The 22,713-nt window shown below is 40.4% G+C and overlaps 2 protein-coding genes across 5 annotated transcripts in view; both read left to right on the top strand.

Annotated features, from left to right (window-relative positions):
• Positions 1 to 14,253, top strand: part of slc23a2 (solute carrier family 23 member 2) — a 138,587-nt gene extending 124,334 nt beyond the window's left edge. For both annotated transcript variants that reach the window (XM_039768362.1, XM_039768363.1), the window contains exons 12-16: positions 2,313 to 2,418; positions 2,521 to 2,650; positions 5,454 to 5,591; positions 7,261 to 7,356; positions 8,500 to 14,253. In XM_039768362.1, coding sequence (XP_039624296.1) covers positions 2,313 to 2,418; positions 2,521 to 2,650; positions 5,454 to 5,591; positions 7,261 to 7,356; positions 8,500 to 8,741 — 712 coding nt within the window. In that variant the 3' untranslated portion in view covers positions 8,742 to 14,253. The remainder of the gene's footprint in view (positions 1 to 2,312; positions 2,419 to 2,520; positions 2,651 to 5,453; positions 5,592 to 7,260; positions 7,357 to 8,499) is intronic.
• A 727-nt stretch (positions 14,254 to 14,980) lies between these two features.
• rassf2a (Ras association domain family member 2a) overlaps positions 14,981 to 22,713 on the top strand; it is a 45,654-nt gene continuing 37,921 nt past the window's right edge. For 2 of the 3 annotated variants that reach the window (XM_039768360.1, XM_039768358.1), the window contains exon 1: positions 14,981 to 15,077. The gene's annotated coding sequence lies outside the window, so the exon portion shown is untranslated. Of the gene's footprint in view, positions 15,078 to 17,420; positions 18,101 to 22,713 lie in introns of those variants that run through there. The other variant, XM_039768359.1, reaches the window with a different exon arrangement.

Genomic DNA, 22,713 nt, shown 5'->3' with positions numbered 1-22,713 from the left:
GAGCTACTCTTATTCTTACTATTTTAGAATAAAAACATACATTTCATTTCAGTCTGTAACAGCCGGTGTAAATTTATAATACTTAGAAAGGTTAGCATTTTTTTATTCAGTTTTATGCTCTCAGTCGAGTTCACACTCACCCCGATCTGACACTGCTGTTTTCAAATAAAGACGTGCTGTAACAGAGGCGAACTCAGATCGGAGAAAGAGAACACAAGCCATCCCCGCAAGAAACGTCCTATCATATATAAGAACAACGCAGCTGCACCAGACGTAAAGGTGAAAGATGGCACCATTTGGATACTGGATGAAGTCCGGCGTCATCATGCCAGTCAGTCTGCCCCACACCTGTCCTTCAAAGAAACAGCACGGCTTACAGAGCTCGCCAACGTATCGTGCAAACTCCTGTTTGTGATTATGTTTTGTGATGGTCTTTACATAAGAAGCATTTATATGTTACTTATATAAAAGCCAGGTCGAACATTATCTACTTCGATGTATTTACTTATCTTCCTACAGCGTAAAGTCACAAGTAGACTGCAGAGCTTCTTCTGTTTGATCAGCAAGGGCATGCTTATAAATTACACGTGTAATGCCATGAAAAATGCCTTCTGACATTTTAGTGCGTGAGCAATGGAGAGTCGCTTGCGTACTGAAGAGTCTCGGAAAGTCTTTCTCCCGTGGGACAACTGGGATCTTTTCCTAAATAAGATCAAACACAGTTGTGTATAGTGAGACAGGAGCTTCCACCTGCAGCTGAAGTCACTTCACTACACATGTACTGTGTCAGCATGCCCGTGTCGATCAAACACAGGAAGCTCTGCAGTTTACTTGTGCCTTTACGGTGTAGGAAGATAAGTAAATAAATCAAGGTAAATAACATTTAATCTGACTTTTATATACAAAGTACAGTGACTGGAAAAATGCAACGGCAGCTTCCACCTCCAGCTATAGACGCTGTATTGTGATCTGGACGGTGTATGTGCCCAAAAAAAAAGATCTAACTGTATTCTCGTACCATAAGTGTCAGCAGGCACTTTTCGTGGAATTACACGTGTATTTTTTGAGCATGCCCGTGTCGATCAAACACAGGAAGCTCTGCAGTCTACTTGTGACTTTACGCTGTAGGAAGTAAGTAAAAATAATCACAGTAAATAACATTCGATCTGGCTTTTATGTAAGTAACATATAAATGTTAATGTTTTGGGCAAATGCACCGTCCAGATTTAAACACTAGCGTGGAGAGTCGCTTGTGTACTGAAGAGGCTATAGCTGCAGGTGGAAGCTGCCGTTGCTGTACTTTGTATATAAGAGCCAGATCGAATGTTATTTATTTACCTTTATTTATTTACTTACTTCCTACAGCGTAACGTCACAAATAGACTGCAGAGCTTCCCGTGTACATATATAAAGTACAGCGAAGTAGTGCGACGTGCATTCTTTCTCCGATGTAGAACCGTCGTCATCATCTGAGTTCACCTCTTTTATAGCGTGTCTTTATGTGAAAACAGCAATGTCAGATGGGGGGGTGGGATCATGAACGTGACTGAGAGAATAAAACTGAATAAAAAAAAAACCAAAGCAAACCTTTCCAAGTATCATAAATTTACATCGGCTATTACAGACTGAAATGAAATGTATGTTTTTATTCTAAAATAGTAAGAACAGGAGTAGCCCACATCTCAAAACGGACTCGTCCGGGTCAAACCTGTGAAGTTATGATTACCAGCCAACAGTTGATACCGTTCTGCCAACAAAGCGGTCATATCAATGGAGTGTCAATGTCGCACCCTAACGTGGGTTCTTTTTCTGCAGTTATATTCTTGAATAAAAGCGCACTTGTTGTGTTATATTTGTACCTTTTGTGAAAGTGTTTATTTGATGTTTGGACTTCAGGACTCACACATTATGTACTTCATGTCTATATTTTGTCAATTATTACTAAAACATGAAAAAGTGTGTTCCATATAACGATATAGTATTTATAAAAGGTGTCATTTTGCTTGACTTCTCACTTTAGACAACTCTAAGCAACTGACACACAGGTAAACAGACTTGAGCTGACAAAACTGTGCGGCGGTGGGGGGATATGATAGCAGGCTGCTTGCTGCTTATCGACACATCTACAGGACAAAAGACGCTGACGGAGAGGTGCGAATCAATTTAAGGTGGGATGGATCTACGAGTTTTTCCGTAGGCTTTGGTAATTCTAGTTCTAGTGTTAGTGTAATTCAAGTTACTTCTGAAACGCATTAAAACAAAGGTAATCATGTAATTCCAGTAGGAATTTAATTTTTACTTTTCCTTTGCAGGGGAATTTTTATAGAAGGTCTTTCATGTGTAGTAGATGGCGTCTTTGGCACTGGAAATGGTTCCACCTCCTCGAGCCCTAACATTGGGGTACTTGGTATTACAAAGGTACTTTTGCATTACAATTTTCTCTCGATCTTTTGTAGGCAGTTTTAAATAATCAAGAAAAGGCTGAATTGATATTCTGAAACTGTTCCTTCCTTCCTTCAGGTGGGCAGCAGGCGAGTTATTCAATATGGGGCTGTCTTCATGATTCTGCTTGGCACCATTGGAAAGTTCAGTGCTCTGTTTGCATCTCTGCCAGACCCTGTGCTTGGTGCCCTGTTCTGCACCCTATTTGGTAAGAATGACTAGAAGAGAGGGACCATATAGATTCGATTTTTGTACAGATTAGACTCATGTAGGACACACAATAGACACTTTTTTTTTTCAAGAGGCTCTTTGACACCTTGATTTACAATATGCACCATAGTTTGTTCGACCTGTAATGACCTGGTTCATGTACACTGTAATATTAGCAGATGCAAAAATATTTGTATAGAATAGCTTTGATTTTTTTTTTTTTTATTCAAACTGCTCTTCTGTCAAAAGTGCAAGAGAATATAGTTTATTTTTTAACTAGAAGCTCATTTTTACTTAAATTCAGTCTATTGTTTTGTGATATTTTTTTCAGAATACCACATAGATTGTCAAATTTACATAGATTGCACACATTACTTTAAAGGAAATGTAATATAAACCTATAAAAGAATGAAAGTGAAAAAGTATTAGTGCATAGGAACAATTAATATATAAAATATTAGACACTGTGGACTACACAGGAAACTCTTGAATTGTACACTAACAAAGATTGAGATAAAAGTGGCAATATACAAAAAATATTTACTATAAATATGAAGAAGGGCCGTCCAACAACACCAGAATACAGAATATAAATTAAACCTTGCATACATACCTTGGATCACTAGCGCCCCATGATGTCAAGTTTACAGCTCTCACAGTGTCTTATGATACAATGTGAACGCACTTCCACAGGTATGCCTCATTCATTTCATCTGCAACAATTTATTATCAAAAATATGCCAAAATAGTTTAAAGTTATTTTACTATGACCACTCAAGCATCTAAAATTAATTGGGTTGCTAGCAAACCTAAATGTGGTAAAGTGTTAGCATTTTTACATGAACATTTCAAATGCTGCCTTTGTAAGCAGTGCTCAAATAAAACTTGCATTTTTCAGGATTTCTTTGTGTCTATACTTACAAATGTGAGAGAAGTAAGATAAGTAAACCTGTGACTTACCATCATAACAAGCCTTTGAAAGGGCAACTGTTGTTGATAGCAGATTAGAGTCATAGAGGGATGCAGTGCTGAGTGATACTTCTGATGCCATCAGATCATGAATATTGTGAGCAGGAAATTGTTGAGGGGCAGAGCTCAGACAAGCAGGAGGAGAATGAAGGGGCAAGTAGCTTCAGCTGCTGCAGAGTAAAACAGCATAACACATTACCTGAAACAGCTTCTTATGGAAACAAAAATCACAGAAGGTGTCATTACTGCTGTGTTTCTTTAATGTTGCTTATTATTTGGGTATTTATCAATTCAGAGAGAGATAAGAAATAAGAAAAGTGCAGCTGATGCTTATCATTGTAAAAAGCCCTTGAAAGGAGTCCCTGTCGTTGACGGCAGGTGACAAGTCAGAGAGAGACTTAGAGAAGAGGCATGCAGCAGGAAGACAAACGATGAACTAAAGTGTTAGGCTTTGCAGATTGTTTCTTCTGATGCCAAAAGATCCTGAATGTTCTGGGCAAGGAAATTGTAGAAGGGCAGAGCTAAGCTGAGGAGGAGAATGTTGAAAATGAACAGGGTAGGCAGCTGTAGCTGACAGCACAATTCATATTACCTGAAACAGTTTTTTATAAAAGCAAAGTGGACAAAAAACACAGATGGCGACACACATGTTCAGTATTACTGGACTACCAAACAGTTGATCACTGCAGAATATGCCAGGAGCCACATTACAATGATTACTAAAATGTAGCTGTGGTCTGGGATTATTGTGCTGACTAGCAGGCTATGATTGTATGATTTATATATAAGTATTAAAAGTTACTTTTAAAAAAGAAAAGTGTTCAGGAAAAATGTTTCAATAAAACTGAATTCATAAACAATTAATGTTATTAGTGGTTTGAATTAAATAGAAATATATATCGGGTCACTACAGACCTTTGGTATATAATAGTGTATGTTGTACACAAAGGTTAAAAAAGGCAAAACATGAAACTCCTTGCCCCCTTAAGCCTGTCTACACAATTCCCAGTAAAGTATTTGTATAAATATTTCTGTGTAGTACCTGTCATATATTTTTCATCAAGACTTTGGCATTTCTTCCTCCTACCAACCCATGTCTTGCCAACACCTGTCCTCCTGAGTCTGCGATGGCATTGTTTCCCATTTGAGGGTCACATCTGTGTCAGAACAGGCCTAGATATGAACCAAGGACATCAGGCTAGAATACCACCTAGTGGCTTCTGTTGTCTTAGCTGCTTTAGGCAGATTAAACAGATCTGCAAAATTAAACTAATAAAAAAGGGATTTTAATTATAATGTCATTTTTACTTGACAGGGCTTTGACATATTGCTTCATTAAGCTAAACCTAATATGAAGCAGTGGTCATTAAGTGATCCATTAAGCTAGGTCTTGTGATGTTTTTGTCACCAAGCTGTAGCTTTTGTCTAACTGGTCACTACTTCTGAACCAAATGGAAATTCTTGGCTCTGCTATCCCACTAACAGAGTAAACAAAGGCTTCTAATGGCTTCACATGCTGCTACCTTTTACTGTGACTTCTCACTGTGTTCAGGTTCTGATATATTCTGACCTTGTTGTCAGTTATTATATGTGAATTATTGTGGGTGTGTGTGAAAACAGTTCCTGAGACTCTGTAGGCTAACTTCATATCGATGGTCTAACCAAGAAATGTATTTAGAAATTAATATTAACTTTACCGAATATATAATTTTATTTTCATATAGTATGGGTATTTACATGGTTTTTAAAAATTTAAATATTCAGAATATTATCTGGTTGAATGTTTGATGTTTCCAATAAGTCCTACACTGTTTTCTGTGTTTCTTATTTAGGAATGATTACAGCAGTTGGCCTGTCCAACCTTCAGTTTGTGGATCTCAATTCATCTCGGAACCTTTTTGTTCTTGGCTTTTCAATCTTCTTTGGACTGGTTCTGCCAAGCTATCTGAAACAAAACCCTCTTGTGACAGGTATGTTGCACAGACAAGCAGGACACTCCCAACTTCTTTCCTATCTCTGGCTTTCCCTGCCATAATGATGGGCATTTCATTTCACTTTGCTGATTTGATTCTTTCAAACTAACTGATTCATTTAATTTGTTTGATTCATCAATAATAAAAAGGAGGCAGGTTGCCTTTGATTGAACTGCAAATCAATTATTATTTATTCAATTACATTGAATTTATATTGTATTGAATTAAATATTAAATGTGTTGATAATTCATATCATAAAATATCGTCTTTGAAAATGAGAAACATGACAATATAGTGAAAATACATCATTAAAATAGGACACTAAGTTTGAGAATCATAAGTGAACAAGAATTGTGTGTCTTTTTCTTGGGGAATGATTCAGTTCACCGATCAAATTAATGAGAATCATGTGACTTTCTTGGGTAATGATTTAGTTCACTAATCAAATGAACGAAAATCGTGCTCAAAAGACTTAGTGAATAACACATGCTCGGTGCATTCAATGAATCATACAAAGTGCAAACTATATTCAAATTTAAATGCAAATAATTCATAGGAATTTGGATAATATTTTTTAGAAGATTTGGTTTTGTGTAACTAATTTGATTATACAAAGGGACATAAACATATTAGTTTAATACTATGTTTATATATTTTTTGTTTGAAACAATTCCAATAATGAATTGTACATAGCAAACAAAACATTCTAATATACTGTGTGGAGCACCGGGGCCCAAACAGCCTTCCTAACTCCGACACAGACAGGCAGGACACTAATTGCCACACAGCACACCTTTATATAAATTATAGGTGAAAAAAGCGCTTTCTTTGCACCCCACAAGAGCACAATGTCCATAGGAAATAAGCATAGTCCCTGTCTGTCTGTCTGTGTTTCTGTCTTTCCTCCGCCTCTACTTCTCTCCCGGCAAGCTTTGTCCACTTCTTCCTGACTCTGGCTCCTCGAATGGAGTGAGGCAGATCCTTTTATTCAGCTCCTGGGAGTGCGCCTGGTGGCTCATCAGTATTACCTGAATCACTCCCAGTTGTGGTGGAAGTCCACTGTAGGGTTCTGCAACTCCCCATGGCGGCGCCAACAGAACCCATCAGGGTTGTACCAAACTCCAAGTCCCAGTGTGCCTTGTGGGAATCCATGGTGCCACAGCCACCCAGGAGGGCTGCCCTCTAGCATCCCAGGGGAGGTAATGCCTCGCAGATGCTCTGTCCTCCAGTCCTTCCACCTACCTGGCGTCCCGGCTGGGTAATGGCCGAGGTTGTTTGCCACAACTGAGGGTTCTCATTCACCGATAGTGATTTAGAAAGAATTGTATGTGACATGAGCAAGAATCCTGAATCCAACAGGCAGTACTTGAACGTGTGCTTTAAACATCTAAATAAATTAAGCTGACACCATCATACATGCGCTTTAACACCCCGTTTGAACTCTACTGAATCAGTTCCCATTATTCACTGAAACAAATCATTCAAAAAGAATGAATCGTTCATTAATGGCCTATCATTACCCTACTCTAATCCATCTTTTTCTCTGGTAACTTTCACTCATGTGACTGCCTCTGCGGTCCTCTTTAGTGATGCTACCAACATGACAATTGTCCCTTCCAATTTCCAGTATGCTTTTTGTGTTTGTTCTTTTTCTTCCATTCTTAGGCATTGCAGAGATTGATCAAGTCTTGAATGTGCTACTTACAACAGCCATGTTTGTCGGTGGCTCAGTGGCTTTCATTTTGGACAACACTATTCCTGGTAAGGAGGTTCACCTTTTTCTTCTTCTTTCTGCTGCTCCCGTTAGGGGTCACCACAGTGGATAATCTTCTTCCATATCTTCCTGTCTTCTGCATTTTGTTCTGTTACACCCATCACCTGCATGTCCTCTCTCACCTCATCCATAAACCTTCTCTTAGGCCTTCCTCTTTTTCTCTTCCCTGTCAGCTCTATCCTTAGCATCCTTCTCCCACCTCCACCTTGAATGCATCCGTCACTCCTACCACAGACCTCACCATGGTCACACTTCCCTCGTACATATCCTGTACAACTCTTACATACTTCTCTGCCACTCCCGACTTCCTCATACAATACCACAGCTCCTCTCGAGGCACCCTGTCATATGCTTTCTCCAGGTCCACAAAGACGCAATACAACTCCTTCTGGCCTTCTCTATACTTCTCCTTCAACACCCTCAGAGCAAACATCACATCTGTGGTGCTCTTTCTTGGCATGAAACCATACTGCTTCTCACTAATCATCACCTCACTTCTTAACCTAGCTTCCACTACTCTTTTCCATAACTTCATGCTGTGGCTCATCAATTTTATCCCCCTGTAGTTACTACAGTCCTGCACATCCCCCTTATTCTTAAATATCGGCACCAGTACACTTCTTCTCCACTCCTCAGGCATCCACTCACTTTCCAAGATTCCATTAAACAATCTGGTTAAACACTCCACTGCCATCTCTCCTAAACACCGCCATGCTTCCTCAGGTATGTCATCTGGACCAACAGCTTTTCCATTCTTTATCTTCTTAATAGCTGTCCTTACTTCCTTCTTGCTAATCTGTTGCATTTCCTGATTCACTTTCTCCACATCATCCAACCTCTTCTCTCTCTCATTCTCTTCATTCATCAGCCTCTTAAAGTACTCTTTCCATCTGCTTAACACACTCTCCTCGCATGTGAGTATGTTTCCATCTTTATCCTTTATTACCCTGACCTGCTGCACATCTTTTCCAGCTCAGTCCCTCTGTCTAGCCAATCAGTACAGGCCCTTTTCTCCCTATAAAACACACTTGATTTAATTCTACCATTAATAAGAGAGCATTACCTGTCACAAAGACTGGGAGATTAACTGTGTGTTTGTGTGTGTGTTTATTCTTTTTGTCCTTTTGTAGGCACACTAGAGGAGCGTGGAATTCGGAAGTGGAAGCGGGGTGTTGGAAAAGGGAGTTCTGATGTCCAAGGAATGGAGTCCTATGACCTACCCTTTGGAATGACCTTTCTTCAGAAACACAAGATATTCCAGTATTTACCCATCAGTCCCACATTCTCAGGGTACAACTGGAAGCCTTGTAGAAAAAGGGGTCATCCTCAAAGAAGGAGTTCGGAGAGTACCATTGGAAAATCAGGGGTATAGCCAAAGGGGGAATAGTCTGACAGATATGTTAGGTGGGTATTGTAAACGGTTTTAAAAGCATCTTCCTTTTATATTAGTAAGCAGAAGGTCACTTTTGTTTTTGTTTAGTGAGAATATTTGCTGCCAAAGAGAGAAAAAAATAGAAATAACCTAATGGTAAGAGTTGAGACAATCTAATTACCAAGGGTTGATTTTTGATAAAACACTTGTTGGATATTTGACTTGTTGTGATACTTGCACAGGAGCCTGGCAACATTTTCATTTCCATGAAGTCAGCATTTTACTTTTTATTTATCTACTCTAAAACAGAATGCTAATTGTAATTCTGACTATCAGTGCCATAGTTTAATCAAATGTGGCTGTGCAGCAAGCATGGCTTTGTAGCTGAGGACACTGTGTTACACAGTAGAGATTAATCTTGCATAATGTTATAAAATAATAATAATGATAAAATGTTTACCTAAGTACAGGGGCTTGCTGCCTAGCCGACAGAATCAAATGGGCTGACCAGTGGAAGCCTAATGCCCTGGATCTATTACAATTTCTTAGATGGACATTACTTGCTGAGCCCTGGGCATTATTTTGCCTCTATTTTATGAGGAAACCTGAGGAAGTGTGATGCTTTTAAAACTGTTACAAATGGTTACAAGGGTGACAATGCTTATCTGTCACTGTTTCATTTTGTCAGTTTTTTGTACAATCTGAAGACCTTTTGTATTTGGTCCATTGTCACCTTGACCTTGATTTATGCATTAATTTAATGGAAAGAAAGTGTGCACCTTACTGGAGGCATTTTGTGCCCTTTAACTCTACTGGGTACAAAATGCAGAAAAAAAATTTCAACAAGCATGTTTGCCTTTATTTTTAAAGGCTAATGTGAAACACTGCACAAGAGAATGCAAGTTGGCAAAATTTCTCAGTTCTTGGGACCTCACTGCTAAAACATTCTCTGTTTTAACAGCTTTGTTAACTGTCAATTCAGAGGTTTATTTTTTATTGTTAAGTTTGTTTTTTTTTTTTGTTTAAATATGACTTTTGCACATGCATCTATATTTATTCTTGGTTAGACTGAAAATCAGCCACCCATTTCCGGAATTGCTTACAAGGCCACCTTTTTGGAGGCATTTGCTCCACAGACAGATAGAGAAACTGTTGTAAGACATGGGCCATTTCATTTTTTTTTTTGACCTAATGAAGCATATATATTGTCAGATACATTAGCCATCTATAAACTCTCACACATCTACACCTCCATATTTTTCAATATAGACATGGTTTACTGATAGACTTAGACAAATTATTAGTACCTGATAATTGCATATTGTTGGACCTTTTTTAGTAATTTATTAACACAGATAATTCCATATTAGTGATAAAATGAAGTCATTTTTGGCATTTGTTACAAGCAGTACCTTCAAATAGGGGACATGAATAAAAGTTGTATGATTTTCAGGCTAGGAAAATGCAGAGGCTTCTTTCGAGTACCAAAGTCAGTGTGTCTATAAAATTGAATAGAATTTTCGAGAAGCTGAAAACGGTGGCCGTGCACGTCTGTACGCGCAGTGAAAGGGTCTGTTTTTGAGGACATTTGTCATTGTCGTGTTTATAAGGTTACAACATCTGCTGCAACTTCTCCTACTTTTACACTTGTCCAGACATACAAATGTAAATCTAAACTCTCTATGCATCCATTATAAGAATCTACTTATTCCATTTTGTCACTGACATGTAATCCACACAACTGAAAAGTCTAAAACATACCATGACATTTTGACTTCTGGTATACCTAACCTATCCACATAACTATATCCCCATTATAGATGTGTATGTTTTAAGCATTAATCTGTACACCTACTTAAAGTCAAGGGAAATTTTGAATGAATAACAAACATACACACTTTCATGTAAAAAAACTGCTTCTCCGAATGCTCTGCATGTATGTATCTGCACAGATGGGTATGAGGTCAGTTTGCAAAATTTGTCTTGCGTAGGTAGGTTATGTTGGTGTTTCTCAGTATGTTTTTAACAGTTTGTCACTGAGTTGCCTTTTCCTCGTTCGTTTTTGCACATCTACACATAAACAAACGCACATCAGTACATTTCAAGTGGCTGTTCAGTAATGTGTTGATTGCTGTCTATCCTCCGGCCTTTATCAAACAGGTTTCTCCATCTTGCTGACAGGTCATTGGGTCATTACACACACGTGCATTTTTCAGTTTTATTCTCTTTATATGCAACCTAGCTTTAACTCTGGCTGTGATGTATTAAGTGTTAAGTAATATAACAAGAGAAAGATACAGACATATATACAAGTAACCTTTGATGTCAAATGTGAAAATTCGACATTGCAGCAATAATTGTTTTCGAAAGAAAAGAAAAAAAAAAAATAATCCTGGACCATTCTGATCTACAACTTTCTTTGATAAAAGTTTCTTAAAATGCAAGGTTTGGATCTTGATGATAAAACAGCTTTACATCAAAGCTTGCAGCTAGCTAATGTCTGGCTCCGTGACATTGTGGTCTTCATGGGCTTCAGTTGTTCTTGTGCTGGCTAAGAGCTTGCGTGCACACAGAGCCCTGCTGCCAGGCCAAACGTATAGTGCATTTAGATATGCATACCCAGGGTTCAACTTGTATTTTTACCCCCTCACTTTGCAATTGTGACAGTATGGAAACACTGCCTTATATTAATCCTGCAGAGCAGTGCTTTCTGGTGAGGATTCAGATGTTCTGTACTTTGTATTTATTCTTGTAGATTTAGCTGAAGAATAGTTGGGACCATGTCTGCCCATAGTGTCTCCAGGCTTAAAATGTTAAAGCTATTTATTTGTTTTACTGTATTTAATGCTGTTAATTCTCTGGTAACAACTAGGCTGTGCTAAATATAACTATTAGAGGGGTGGAGGTATGTATATACTTGCTATTTATCTCTTTATACAGATGTAATGTATAATATTCAGTCACCCCTTGCTGTATTGAATTTGTTTTTTTTTTTCTACTATCAAAATTTTTTTTAAAAGATATAATGTATGAAGAACAGAGAAGCATTGTTGGTTTCTCTGACAATCCATGTAAATGATGTGTTTTGGAGAGGGAGATTAACCATATTGGCTTAAATTAAATCTCTGTTAACTGGGTGGCAGTTAGCTGCTTGCCGACTCCTGTGACTCTCTTGCTAGGGAGCACAGCCGGACAGCGGGCGGCGTGATTATCCCCGTAAGAAACTCCAGAACTGAATTCGTTAGCTGCTCTCTTTGACTGCCTTCCCATTGGGGAGGGCAATGAGAAGGGGGAGGAGTCCACACTGGAGGCTCCCGAGGCAATTGTGCTCGCTGTCTTGCTAGGAAGCGGGTTCTCCGACAGCATGAGACTGTTGCTATGGTAATGCCGAGCACAGTAATGTGCGTCTTTTCTCAGAAGCTTTTCTTTTGGGTAGAGGAGGAGGAAAAGGAGGAGAAAAAAAAGAAAAGATTTCATTTCAGTCCTTGGACTGTCCTATTCTGTTTGTGAAACTTGGGGTTTGACCGGATAAATCAATTTAAAAAAAAAAGAAACTAAAATGAATGCAGAAATTGATTATGTGGACTCCTTTAGTTTACAAAATTCACTGAGTTGGTGCTAAAGACAGAAAGGTCACTGGCTCCTTCCTTTGTGAAAAGTAGCATACTGTATGCATATCTGAAAGGAGCGATGGTTTCCTTATTGTTTGGTATGTTTACGTTGGTTGTTTTTTTTTTTTTTTAATCAAAACCTGGGCATCTTACTACCTTGGCAGTATACGGGAATGAGGTAATGACTTGCATCTAAAGATGAAACATCAAATTATACATTTCAACAGTTGTTTCTGATAGCAGCAATACCTGGAAGGGTCCACCACAGATAGCAAGACTGGCAAATGTGGGTATATACTGAAATCATGCAAACTGTACGTAGACCGTATAGTATGAAACCTTCTACAAGGAAAGTTCCTAATTCCTGGAATGCTTAGTGCAAGAGAGTGAATTCAGCCACAAAACAATGTGTCCAGTTTGAAATATTTCAATATACTGGGTTTGGTTTTTCCAGGACGCTTTAGAAGTAGCCAAATAAGTTTTCCATACAGGTAGGTGGCGTGAACCTCAAGATCTTACTAAAGCCTTACTGGGGTGTGTTTGTGGAAAGTGCTGTAAGATAAGGATGCCAGACATATTCCTTCCCAGTTAGAGACCTACTACTGCTATAAATGCATCGGCTTTGGGTAACTCTGTAGGATTACAAATCTTTTCAGTTATTTTTAACTAATAAAGTTGGCTTTTGACTCTTAAACTGATTTTTTTTCTATGAGCTGTCAATTAACAATGTGACGCACATAGCAAGATCACCAAGAACAACTTACTGAGTTACTCTTTTTTTTTTTTTTTTTAAACTTACTACTTGTCTTATACTAGGCATTCTTTGTAAATGTCTACTATAAGAAAATCTGCCAGCCAGTTTGCCACAACTGGGTGACCTTTTGCCTCCTTAGAGGCAGAATCTATTCTCGTCACGTAGAGCCAGCACAGCTGTCTAGCTTTGCAAATAGCAATGGGCTGTTGTTTTTCAGACTGTCTTTGAATAGAAAGCATAATAAATAAATAATAGGCTCTTTTGTGGGCTTCGACACCTAGTAATGAGAACCCAAGGCTCTTGGTCACCTGGAACGCTGGCAGCCCCAACCTAAACAGCAAGCAGTTTGCATGCAAGACCTTGCGTTAAATGCCTGAACGTCTCGCTTTTATTCTTATACACCTCGATCAGTGAGCCAAACAACAGCTACATTTTGTGACGTGTGTTCAGCCGGATAAATCAGCTGTTTCAAACCATCAAGTGGATGCTTTTCAGCTGTTGTACTAAGCATTCAGACTCTTTCTCATTCTTGAGGGTGTTTGGTTGTCAATAAAATTGAAAAGGTGCAAATCATGGCATGAGGAATATTATTCCTGTATAATTGGAATGCTGCTAGTATGTCATATCATTTTACTATCATCAAAGGACACTACTTGCCCTATTTTGCATTTTTTTTTTTTTAGCCTCCCCATTCTACTTTCCTCCTCAAGACTTCTTAAATGATTCCAGGGGTTTTAACACAAAAATGCAGTATTGACGCCATTCTATTTGACCTTTTTTTTTTTCTTTTGTTATAAACTGAAAGCTTAAGTTTTGTGATGACAGTAGTATGTCCTGCTATAAAATGCACCTTTTCTCCTTGTATTACAGAAAATTAAACAAGCTTGTGTTTTAGAAATAAAGTAGTTCTATATTGTTCAATGAAAATGATGAGCTGTTGTTCTTTTGTCAGAGTTTTTCATAATGTATTTTTCTAACCATGCCTTGTTTATCACATTTAAACAAAATGCAAATGGAAATATATTAAATATGTGCTATTAACTTGGACCAGACATTGTGCATAATAGTATTGAAAATGATCTGTTTTATTCCATATTCCTAAAAGCTGTCTATTTAATAAAACTTAAACAATTCAGTTTGAAATGAATGTATGTCTTTCTTTCAGTCCGTGATAAACAAACTGACATACTATGAAATATTCAGGTAGGGGGATTGGAGGAGGGAGTAGGTGGTTAAGGGGGTCTGGATGAGGGATATGCCAACAGTGACAATTGCAATAAAGAATGGCAGGCAGCTGTACTGCCTAAATTAGAGCCTGGGGACACCGCTCACTCTATCATTTGCACACTTGGCTTGACTCGGATCCCATGGGGCTCACTGTGCATCAGCTATAGTTTGAAGAACCTGGTGCAGCTAGAACCCAGACAGTGCACACGTGATGTCTTGTAAATGATTTATATTTTAAAAGATGGCACATAATACATCCCCCGTGGTGAAGGTACCCAGTAATAATCGCAGAATTGCCCTGTAGCACTGCCTCGTGGGATTTGCCGCTAAATTGAAATGACGCACCATCTGTGCCCAGCCTGGCCAATTTTGGTTTTTAACTATCTTTCTGTGATGCAATATGTGACCTCTGAACGAAATAGTAATACGACAGTACGGTTATGCACGGAGCCAGCTTATCGTTTCAGGAATTTTGTAATGTTTTAGGTTTACCTTAATGTAAAGAAGCAGCTTTTCACGGCGCTCCCTGACTGAAATGAATGCAGCGGGGCGGTTACTGATGCTGCTTTTGTCTGGGCGGTGCTTAGATTATGCCCGCGATACCATTGGTTAAGCGCGCACATCAAACCCTGCTGCTGCCTCTCTGATTGGCCCCAGTCGAGTTTTCACTTGGTACCGTGAGAACCGATTGATAGAATTGGAATCTTCGGGGCCACGATGCTGCTGGAGCCCAGAAAGTAAAAGGTGAGTTTCCTCGGGGTGATATTTTCGTACCGCGAATGTGACATAGTTATATTCGTTCAGACAAGCGAACGTGGTTTATGTCAGCGCCCGATTCCTAATTGATGTGGTACTGAAGGATTCCGTTTATCGGCATAGTGGACCCACTGAACAGTATGAAGAGGAGAGGTGACATTCCGCTAAATTCTGCGCAAACGGGACACAGTGAATCCTTTGCAGTTGCACATATTTAATTGTACAGTAAAGGACCTTAATATTACGTCCCAGGACAAAGTAGCGGGCGAGTTCATGTGTAATGCTCTACTGCTCACGAGTGCGGAAAAGGAACTGCTTATATTTCTTCTCCGATTCTTGGCAGTAAAAAGACCCGCTAACCTATTTATTTACTTCTGTGTTGTCTGATAATTTGCTGCATTCGGGGCTTGGGCTGAACGTTGTTTCCATTTCAGTAGACAATTAATGTCATCTGTCTCTGCAGTTGCCACGCCAATAAGTTTTTGAAAGCCAAGTGAGTCATATCTTGTGACGAGCTAGTAGCCGAGCTTCGCTTTTTATTTTGCTCGCAGGAGCCCCGCAATTCTGTGCTGGAGAGTCGTTCACGCCGATCAGCGTGCTGAGGTCACTGAGTCCGCTGCCTCTCCGCGCTGGGCTTCACCCGCTCGGTCTGCAATCCCCCAGAACTCCTACAAGAGACGAGACATTCAGAGATGACATTCCGAATCCCGCTGGTGTTGCATCCAACAACTTTTTTGGACGTAAATCACGTCACCCCCACTCGTACCTTATCGGTCTCACTGCCACAGTTTTTATTCTCAAAACATTTTCTAGAACTGATTAAGGGTCGACTCATTAGGAGTCAGTTTTCTGGTGATTTGTCTTGTGGTTGACATTACGGTAGCTTTGGGCCGAGGCTGATGATGTTTAATTAGGTTTTGGATCGGCTCTTGAATGCTTTTGAGCATCATAGTCAAAGGCAGCTAATGCCCAAATGTGTATGTCATGACAGGGCCTGCCTGGCATTTCCCGAGGTCTGGCACTACAGCTGTCAACTTGTAGCTTTCATTGATAGTTTTTTGGTTTTGTGTCAGAGTAGTTTCAGAAATGAAAAAAAAAAGTAAAAGTTACAAGTGTGAGAGGCAGGGCCCTCTTAACGTGTCTGTTTTGCTGTCAAAACAGAGACCCCAGCGCACTACTTTGTCCAGGGCCTATGATGCTGTTAAGATTGTGAGGGTAACGTGACACAGTACAAGCATCATTCCATAGGATACTAAAGAGCGGAGTGCCCAGCAATGGGCTCTGTGTGGCTAACATTCTACTTGGAGAGGGAGAGGCCATGAGAGGAGCTGGCTAAAATGTAACAGCACATAGTCCTAAGCTGGGAAGGGCCAGAAGGATGCCAGCCAGCATTCTGCTGCCCAGCTAGAGGGACTTGTTACCTGGTGTCATTATAGCCGAAGTGTCTGCTCCGGACAGCAGAAATGATACCCAGGAGGAGTTCGGAACGTATTTACACCAGAGTTAGTGAGTCAAGAGATGGGAGGCCATATTGGCTGGAATGTCCACGAGATAGAGAGGATCATGAGAGTGCCCTTGTGCTACTGAAGAGGTGGGCAAAGTGGGACACATTACATTTTATCTATCCGTTTGTATTTTGAGTTGTTCCTGTGTGGGTGCCACACGTCTTTTGCACTGCCTTATAATTGGCTCTGTTTGTTGTGCAGTGGTCTTAGACTGATGCACAACCCTGTGAATTGCGTCAGGGTAGTTTCGTTTTAGCTCCGAATGCCAATTCCTGTCACTTTCAGCTTGAATTCCCGTGCCCGGTTACAGTTTGATTAAGAACAGTTTTGAGTTTGGTCTGGGTTTGTATTATTTACCTTGTCAGAGAAAGTTCGTTTTGTTGTTGTTGTTTTTATATACAGTAAATATATTCAGTTTGGGCACCCACACATGTGGCTAACTATAGAAGAGCAGAGTGAAACTGCTAAGCCCTGTGATGTGGCATTGCATGGCAGGTACGCAGGTTTTCACTCAGTTCTGGGTCTTAATTTTTGTTTAATTATGCCAAATCAAATTCATAAATCTCAGTCTTATTACAGAGTTGTTAGCAGTGTGCACTGTCATTATGGCACTTGATTTAGGAAGAAAGAGTAGCATACTGGCGGTGGGTGCCCTGGTTGTGCGTCTCAGCTTGCTTTTAAATGCTCCTGTATATCCTACTTACTGTATTTGGCCACAACTGTTTTGGCTCACCCGTGTGTTCTGTGATGGAGCAGCTTCTTCTTATCTTACTACAAGCAGCACCCAAATTTGTGTGGGTATTAAGCTCTGGTCTGAAATGCAGTGGTTTCAGCCTGGCTTTTGATGTCCACTCCTCCATTCTGTCTGAACTGTTTTATACTCATTTTTGACATTTTTTCTGGGAGACTGTAGATATGAGAACTGATCCTCCTACACCATCAAAACCTCCGGGGTCCTCTTGACTTCCTCTGCCCCGCCACACTTCCGCTGTGCGTTCACTTGTCACTGAGCAGCTCGGCAGAGCATTGAGCAAAAAAAACTCCCATTTCCTCCTCTAATGAGATCTGAACTCGTCTCTTCTACTTATGTTTTCATGGCACAGGAAGTGAGTGATGAACCCCCACCACCCGATACCTGTAATTCTGCCCAATGTCAATTGATGTTGTGCTTTTTTGCATAATGTTGCCAGATTTATTGTCGTTTACACCGATTTCCTCTTCCATCCTCCCCTGGGACTTGCTGGTATAGTGGACCCCGGGACCTCATGCTTTCTTAAAAGCAGAAGCACAAACTTCCTGTGTCTCCGCCATTGAGCATAAGGCGGAAGTGAAACACGGTTCATCTGCAGCTGCAGCTGCACCCATGGCTTCCCAGAGTTCTCTTACCAACCTCATGGACCTCATATCTGTTTCCTGATTTCTGTCGTTTGGCCAGAGGTAGGCAGCCAGCCGCTGGACACGGAGCACCATTAAGAGGAATAGGACCTCCGGATTTCTCTTGGCACGGTAAACAAAACTTGAGGGTCTCTTGCTTAGCATCAGTAACATCTTGCATTGCTACTGCCAAGTATGTTGGATTTATTAGCTCTGAGTACTGGTCAAGCGGGTAGGTGTTTATGTTGGTCTGCTAGAGCAGGTTTACCCAGACACTGATCCTGAGGAGAAGTAATGGTCGTGGAAGCGAATGGACAGCTGTAGCTTGTGGTATTGTGTTTTCAGGAATTATATTCATTGTGCAGACAAGGCAGTATCAGGTAGTGTGGCCTAGTGGCTGCTTCGATTACCATCACTAACTCACTTTATGCCTTTGAGAAAGTCACTGAACTGACCGTGATACATATAATTGGTATATCCCGCTGCTAAAGCTAAATGAATTAAACAAGCTAATGTTATGTAGCAGCCCTGAGGTGGGCTGGCACCCTGCCCGGGGATTTGTTCCTGCCTTGCGCCCTGTGCTGGCTGGGATTGGCTCCAGCAGACCCCTGTGACCCTGTAGTTAGGGTATAGTGGGTTGGATAATGGATGGATGGATGTTATATAGCACCTTTCGACATGGAATACTCATCCTATAGTGCAATAATTTCCATGAAGGAATATTAAGTGATCAGGACTGAAACTGGGTAGAGTTGAGGACCTGAACAGAAAACCTAGCAGGCGAAGGTCCAGCAGTTCGACTGCTAAGCCATTCTACCTAACAGTTCATTAATATAAATGCTGGCATTCATATCGGCATTGCTGATGTGCCGCTCTGTTAGAGCGCAGAGTCAGCCCAAATGAGATGGTATCATGTGTCGTGGCTCCTCCGTTTGGGGCAGTGGAGAGATACTCACAATGACTGTGCCAATACAGGAAAAGAAAGTCTCAGCCGCCAGCACCCTCTTTTGAGGCCTCGTACTGCAAAGGAGTTGCATGTACTGTAGCTGCTTTTTGATGGTCATGTGTGCCTCACAAGACTTCTTCTGGGCAGAGGGGGTTTGTAGTTTGAGGACTACGCGGTTCTAAAGATACTGAAGTGCGGATCAGTGAGGATCACCTCACTCTGTGGCATCCCGGCTCAGGGTCCTCATTGAGGGAGAGCCTAGTGGCACAGACTGATCTGTGTTTTGAACCCACCTTTTGAGAGTCACAGTGATCTCAAGTCTACCCTACTAGTGGCACTCTGCATAGAGCAGGAACCAGCACTATATGGGATACCAGTCCATCACAGGACACACTAATGCACATGCATTATCATACCATCATATGATACCAGGCGACTGTAGAACCTCCAGTTGACCTGCAAATCTTTGATATGTGGAAGTAAACCACAGTCCGTGCCATCGCTGGGTCATTTTGTACACTAAGCCAAGGTTATTAGTGTGCCAAATGACTGTTTGGTAGCTAAGATGTGCGGATGGGTCCCCCCACCCTTATGAGCTGCGCCCTAGGTGAATGGCCTTAATGGTGGCACTGGCCCTGACCACATTGACATGGGGATAACGCCCCAAACTCCAACTAACAGTGACTGGCTCGGGTAATGCACTCTTGTGTGTTGCAACTGCAAGACTGAAGTGCTAACTGCTGCACCACCTCCATGAAGGGATGTTTCCACAATATTGCCTTTCTCAGGAATGTGCCAGTAAAGTCCTTGAGTATCAAAACGGAGTTGACTGACACCACTAGCAAAACTCGTCACCACTTCTGACTGAGTCCATTGTCAGCACATCAGCACACATTAGGTGCAGGATTACAGAGGAATATTTTGAACAAAGTTAAATTAAACACAAATAAATACAAGTGCTGTAAAATGTAAGTCAGTCAGTCATTGTCCAATCCACTATATCCTAATACAGAGTCACAGGGGTCTGCTGTAGCCAGTCCCAGCCAGCACAGGGCGCAAGGCAGGAACAAATACCCGGGCAGGGCGCCAGCCCACCGCAGGGCACACACACACACACCAAGTGCGTATTAGGGACAATTTAGGATCGCCAATGCACCTAACCTGCATGGCTTTGGACTGTGGGAGGAAACCCACGCAGACACGGGGAGGACATGCAAACCGGGAAGCGAACCCGGGTCTCCTTACTGCGAGTCAGCAGCGTCACCACTGCGCCACCGTGCTGCCCTACTGTAAAATGTGACAATACGTATATAAAATTAAATGTGAATGTAAAGAAAAGCCAAGCAAAATAGTAGCTGGTTCCCTCCGAAGTTTCCCTCAGGATAGCTGGCACTCGTTGGCACGCAGTTTTATCTGGTAAAGCAAATGATAAGAGGCCTTGGGGCCGAAACGATCTCAACCTATTCTCAAACTTTAAATGGGTAAGAAGTCCGACTCGCTGGCGATCGGAGCCGGGCGTGGAATGCCGAGTGCCTAGTGGGCCACTTTTGGTAAGCAGAACTGGCGCTGCGGGATGAACCGAAAGGATGTATCGTAATGTTATTGCGTAATTTATGTCTGAGTGATGGGCTATGCAATAGGACAAGATTAGTTGTATTAAAAATTGGTCGAACAATGTGAATGTAAATAATTAAACATGTCACAAAATATTTTGTTGCTTGTTTCTTCATTCATTTATTGAATTACTTCTTCGTTTTTTTATTTCAGTGACACTTTGCGCAACATGAAATAAGTGCCGGAAGGAGATCTCTCCTTTTCACTCATCAAAGTTGAGAGGGCAGATCCTACTTAGGGTGCAGGTTTGACTGGTAAATCCTCGGTAGAGTAGATGTAAACCTTTGGTCATCAAGTGCCACTTCAGATGCAAATTCCTAACGAAGAATTTGAATTCAGAGTTTCTTGAGTTAAAGCAGCTGCTTAATGCAGTAAGGCTCGGCAACTTTTTTCTTGTACTTGTATCCAAGCTGTACAGTCAAGCCTTTGAGCTTGTGCATTAGGCACTAGATTCCCAAGTCGAGCAAAATGTATAAGTCCACTCTGTGGACGATTTACCAATCAAAAACCAGCAGGAGGTAAAAGTAAGGTAAAAAGTAATAAAGTGAAGCAGGCAGCACAGGCTGAGAGGTGATCCTTAGTCATTCATCATGCTGTCTGCCAGTAAGAGGGCAGTGGTCTATTAAGATATCCAGTGTGCCTCCTAATGTGCGCTTCCAGCTCATAGAGGCACATAATACAGACCACTCCTTACATATCTGATGCTTCTGTCAGGCAAGTAATAATAAATTTTTCTCTTATTAAAATAAAAAAAATCTTGGGACAAGACATGACTTTTTGAAGAGACTTTTTGGAATAAAGTCCCGCAAGATGGAGACTTTTAACTTTTTAAATCCCGCGAGACGGAGATTCTTTCAAGTCACGTCATACTTACAACCTTTGGAAGCAAGTCCTGGTCATCTAACCTGTCAGTCGTGTGAATGCTTTTGGCAGACACACTTCCTGCACTCTCAGTTCTTATAAATTTTATCAGGACAATAATTTTATACGTTCTAGATGACACAGAAGTGAAGAAGAAAGAGCAGCGCATCGAAAGGAGACCCAAAAGTTTTGGAGAGAAAAGAATGCAAAAAAGAACAATAATAATCTATGTGCAAATTCAGAAAATAAGGAAAGTAATAATCAGCCCGGACCAAATGGAACTGAAAACCTCGCAGGTCCAATCGAGGTCAGAAATAAAAGACAAAGAGTAAAAGACAAAGTAGAACTTCATAAAGACGTTCAGAAACATTGGCGCTATATACACGCAGAGCAGGGTAGAGATTATGAAAGCAGTGGAATTCGAAAGGCTCAAAAAGAATGTGGTGCGATACAAATGCAGAGCCAGTTAAAGATTATGAATTAATATGAAAATTGTTGATCGGTTACACAGCAAATTGACTAAATGTGTATCAATAGACTAACATTGTTGGTGCGAAAGATGAAAACATCAATTTACAATATCCCATAGAATATCTACAAGCATCTTCCAAATTACTGTTCAAAGAAGGATGTATCGTAAAGTTATTGCGTAATTTATGTCTGAGTGATGGGCTATGCAATAGGACAAGATTAGTTGTATTAAAAATTGGTCGAACAATTCTAACATGTAAATTTTAACAGGCGACAAGAAAGGTAATGTAGTACGTATTCTGCGAATAACATTAGACACCAAAGGAGATCTTGATATGCCATTTGTATTAAAATGTTTACAGTTTCCTGTTAGAATAGCTTTTGCTATGACAATTAACAAATCACAGGGACAAACATTTGGAAAAGTCAGTTTATTTATTACAGGGAAAGAAACGATATTCACTTATGGGCAGTTATATGTTGCGTTGTCACGACGTAAGTCCAAACACGGAATCAAAAATCAATGCGGTCTTGAAGAACAGTTAATTCCAAATATTATTTTTTCTAAAGTTTTAAAGTAAAAGTGAAAATAATACATATAACAATACCCATGAAAATAATAATCTCTTTAAATTGTATATCAAGTTAACTAAACCCGGGGGTGGGCGAGCGAAGTGAGCAGGGGGTAGAGCCCCCTAGTTAATAATACATTTTATTTATTCATAGGTGCCTTTCTAAACACTTAAGGACACCGAACAATAGATAAAATTCACAATATAAACAAAACTAAAATACAAAAATTTAAATCAGGCAGAGCAATTGTAATCAAAGAGAAAAAGCAGTCTTAAACAAA

This window comes from Polypterus senegalus, chromosome 11 (genome assembly GCF_016835505.1).
Source record: "Polypterus senegalus isolate Bchr_013 chromosome 11, ASM1683550v1, whole genome shotgun sequence".
NCBI classification, from domain to species: Eukaryota; Metazoa; Chordata; class Cladistia; order Polypteriformes; family Polypteridae; genus Polypterus; species Polypterus senegalus.
Note: the sequence above shows the minus strand (reverse complement) of the source record. Positions and strands in the feature narration are given on the sequence as shown.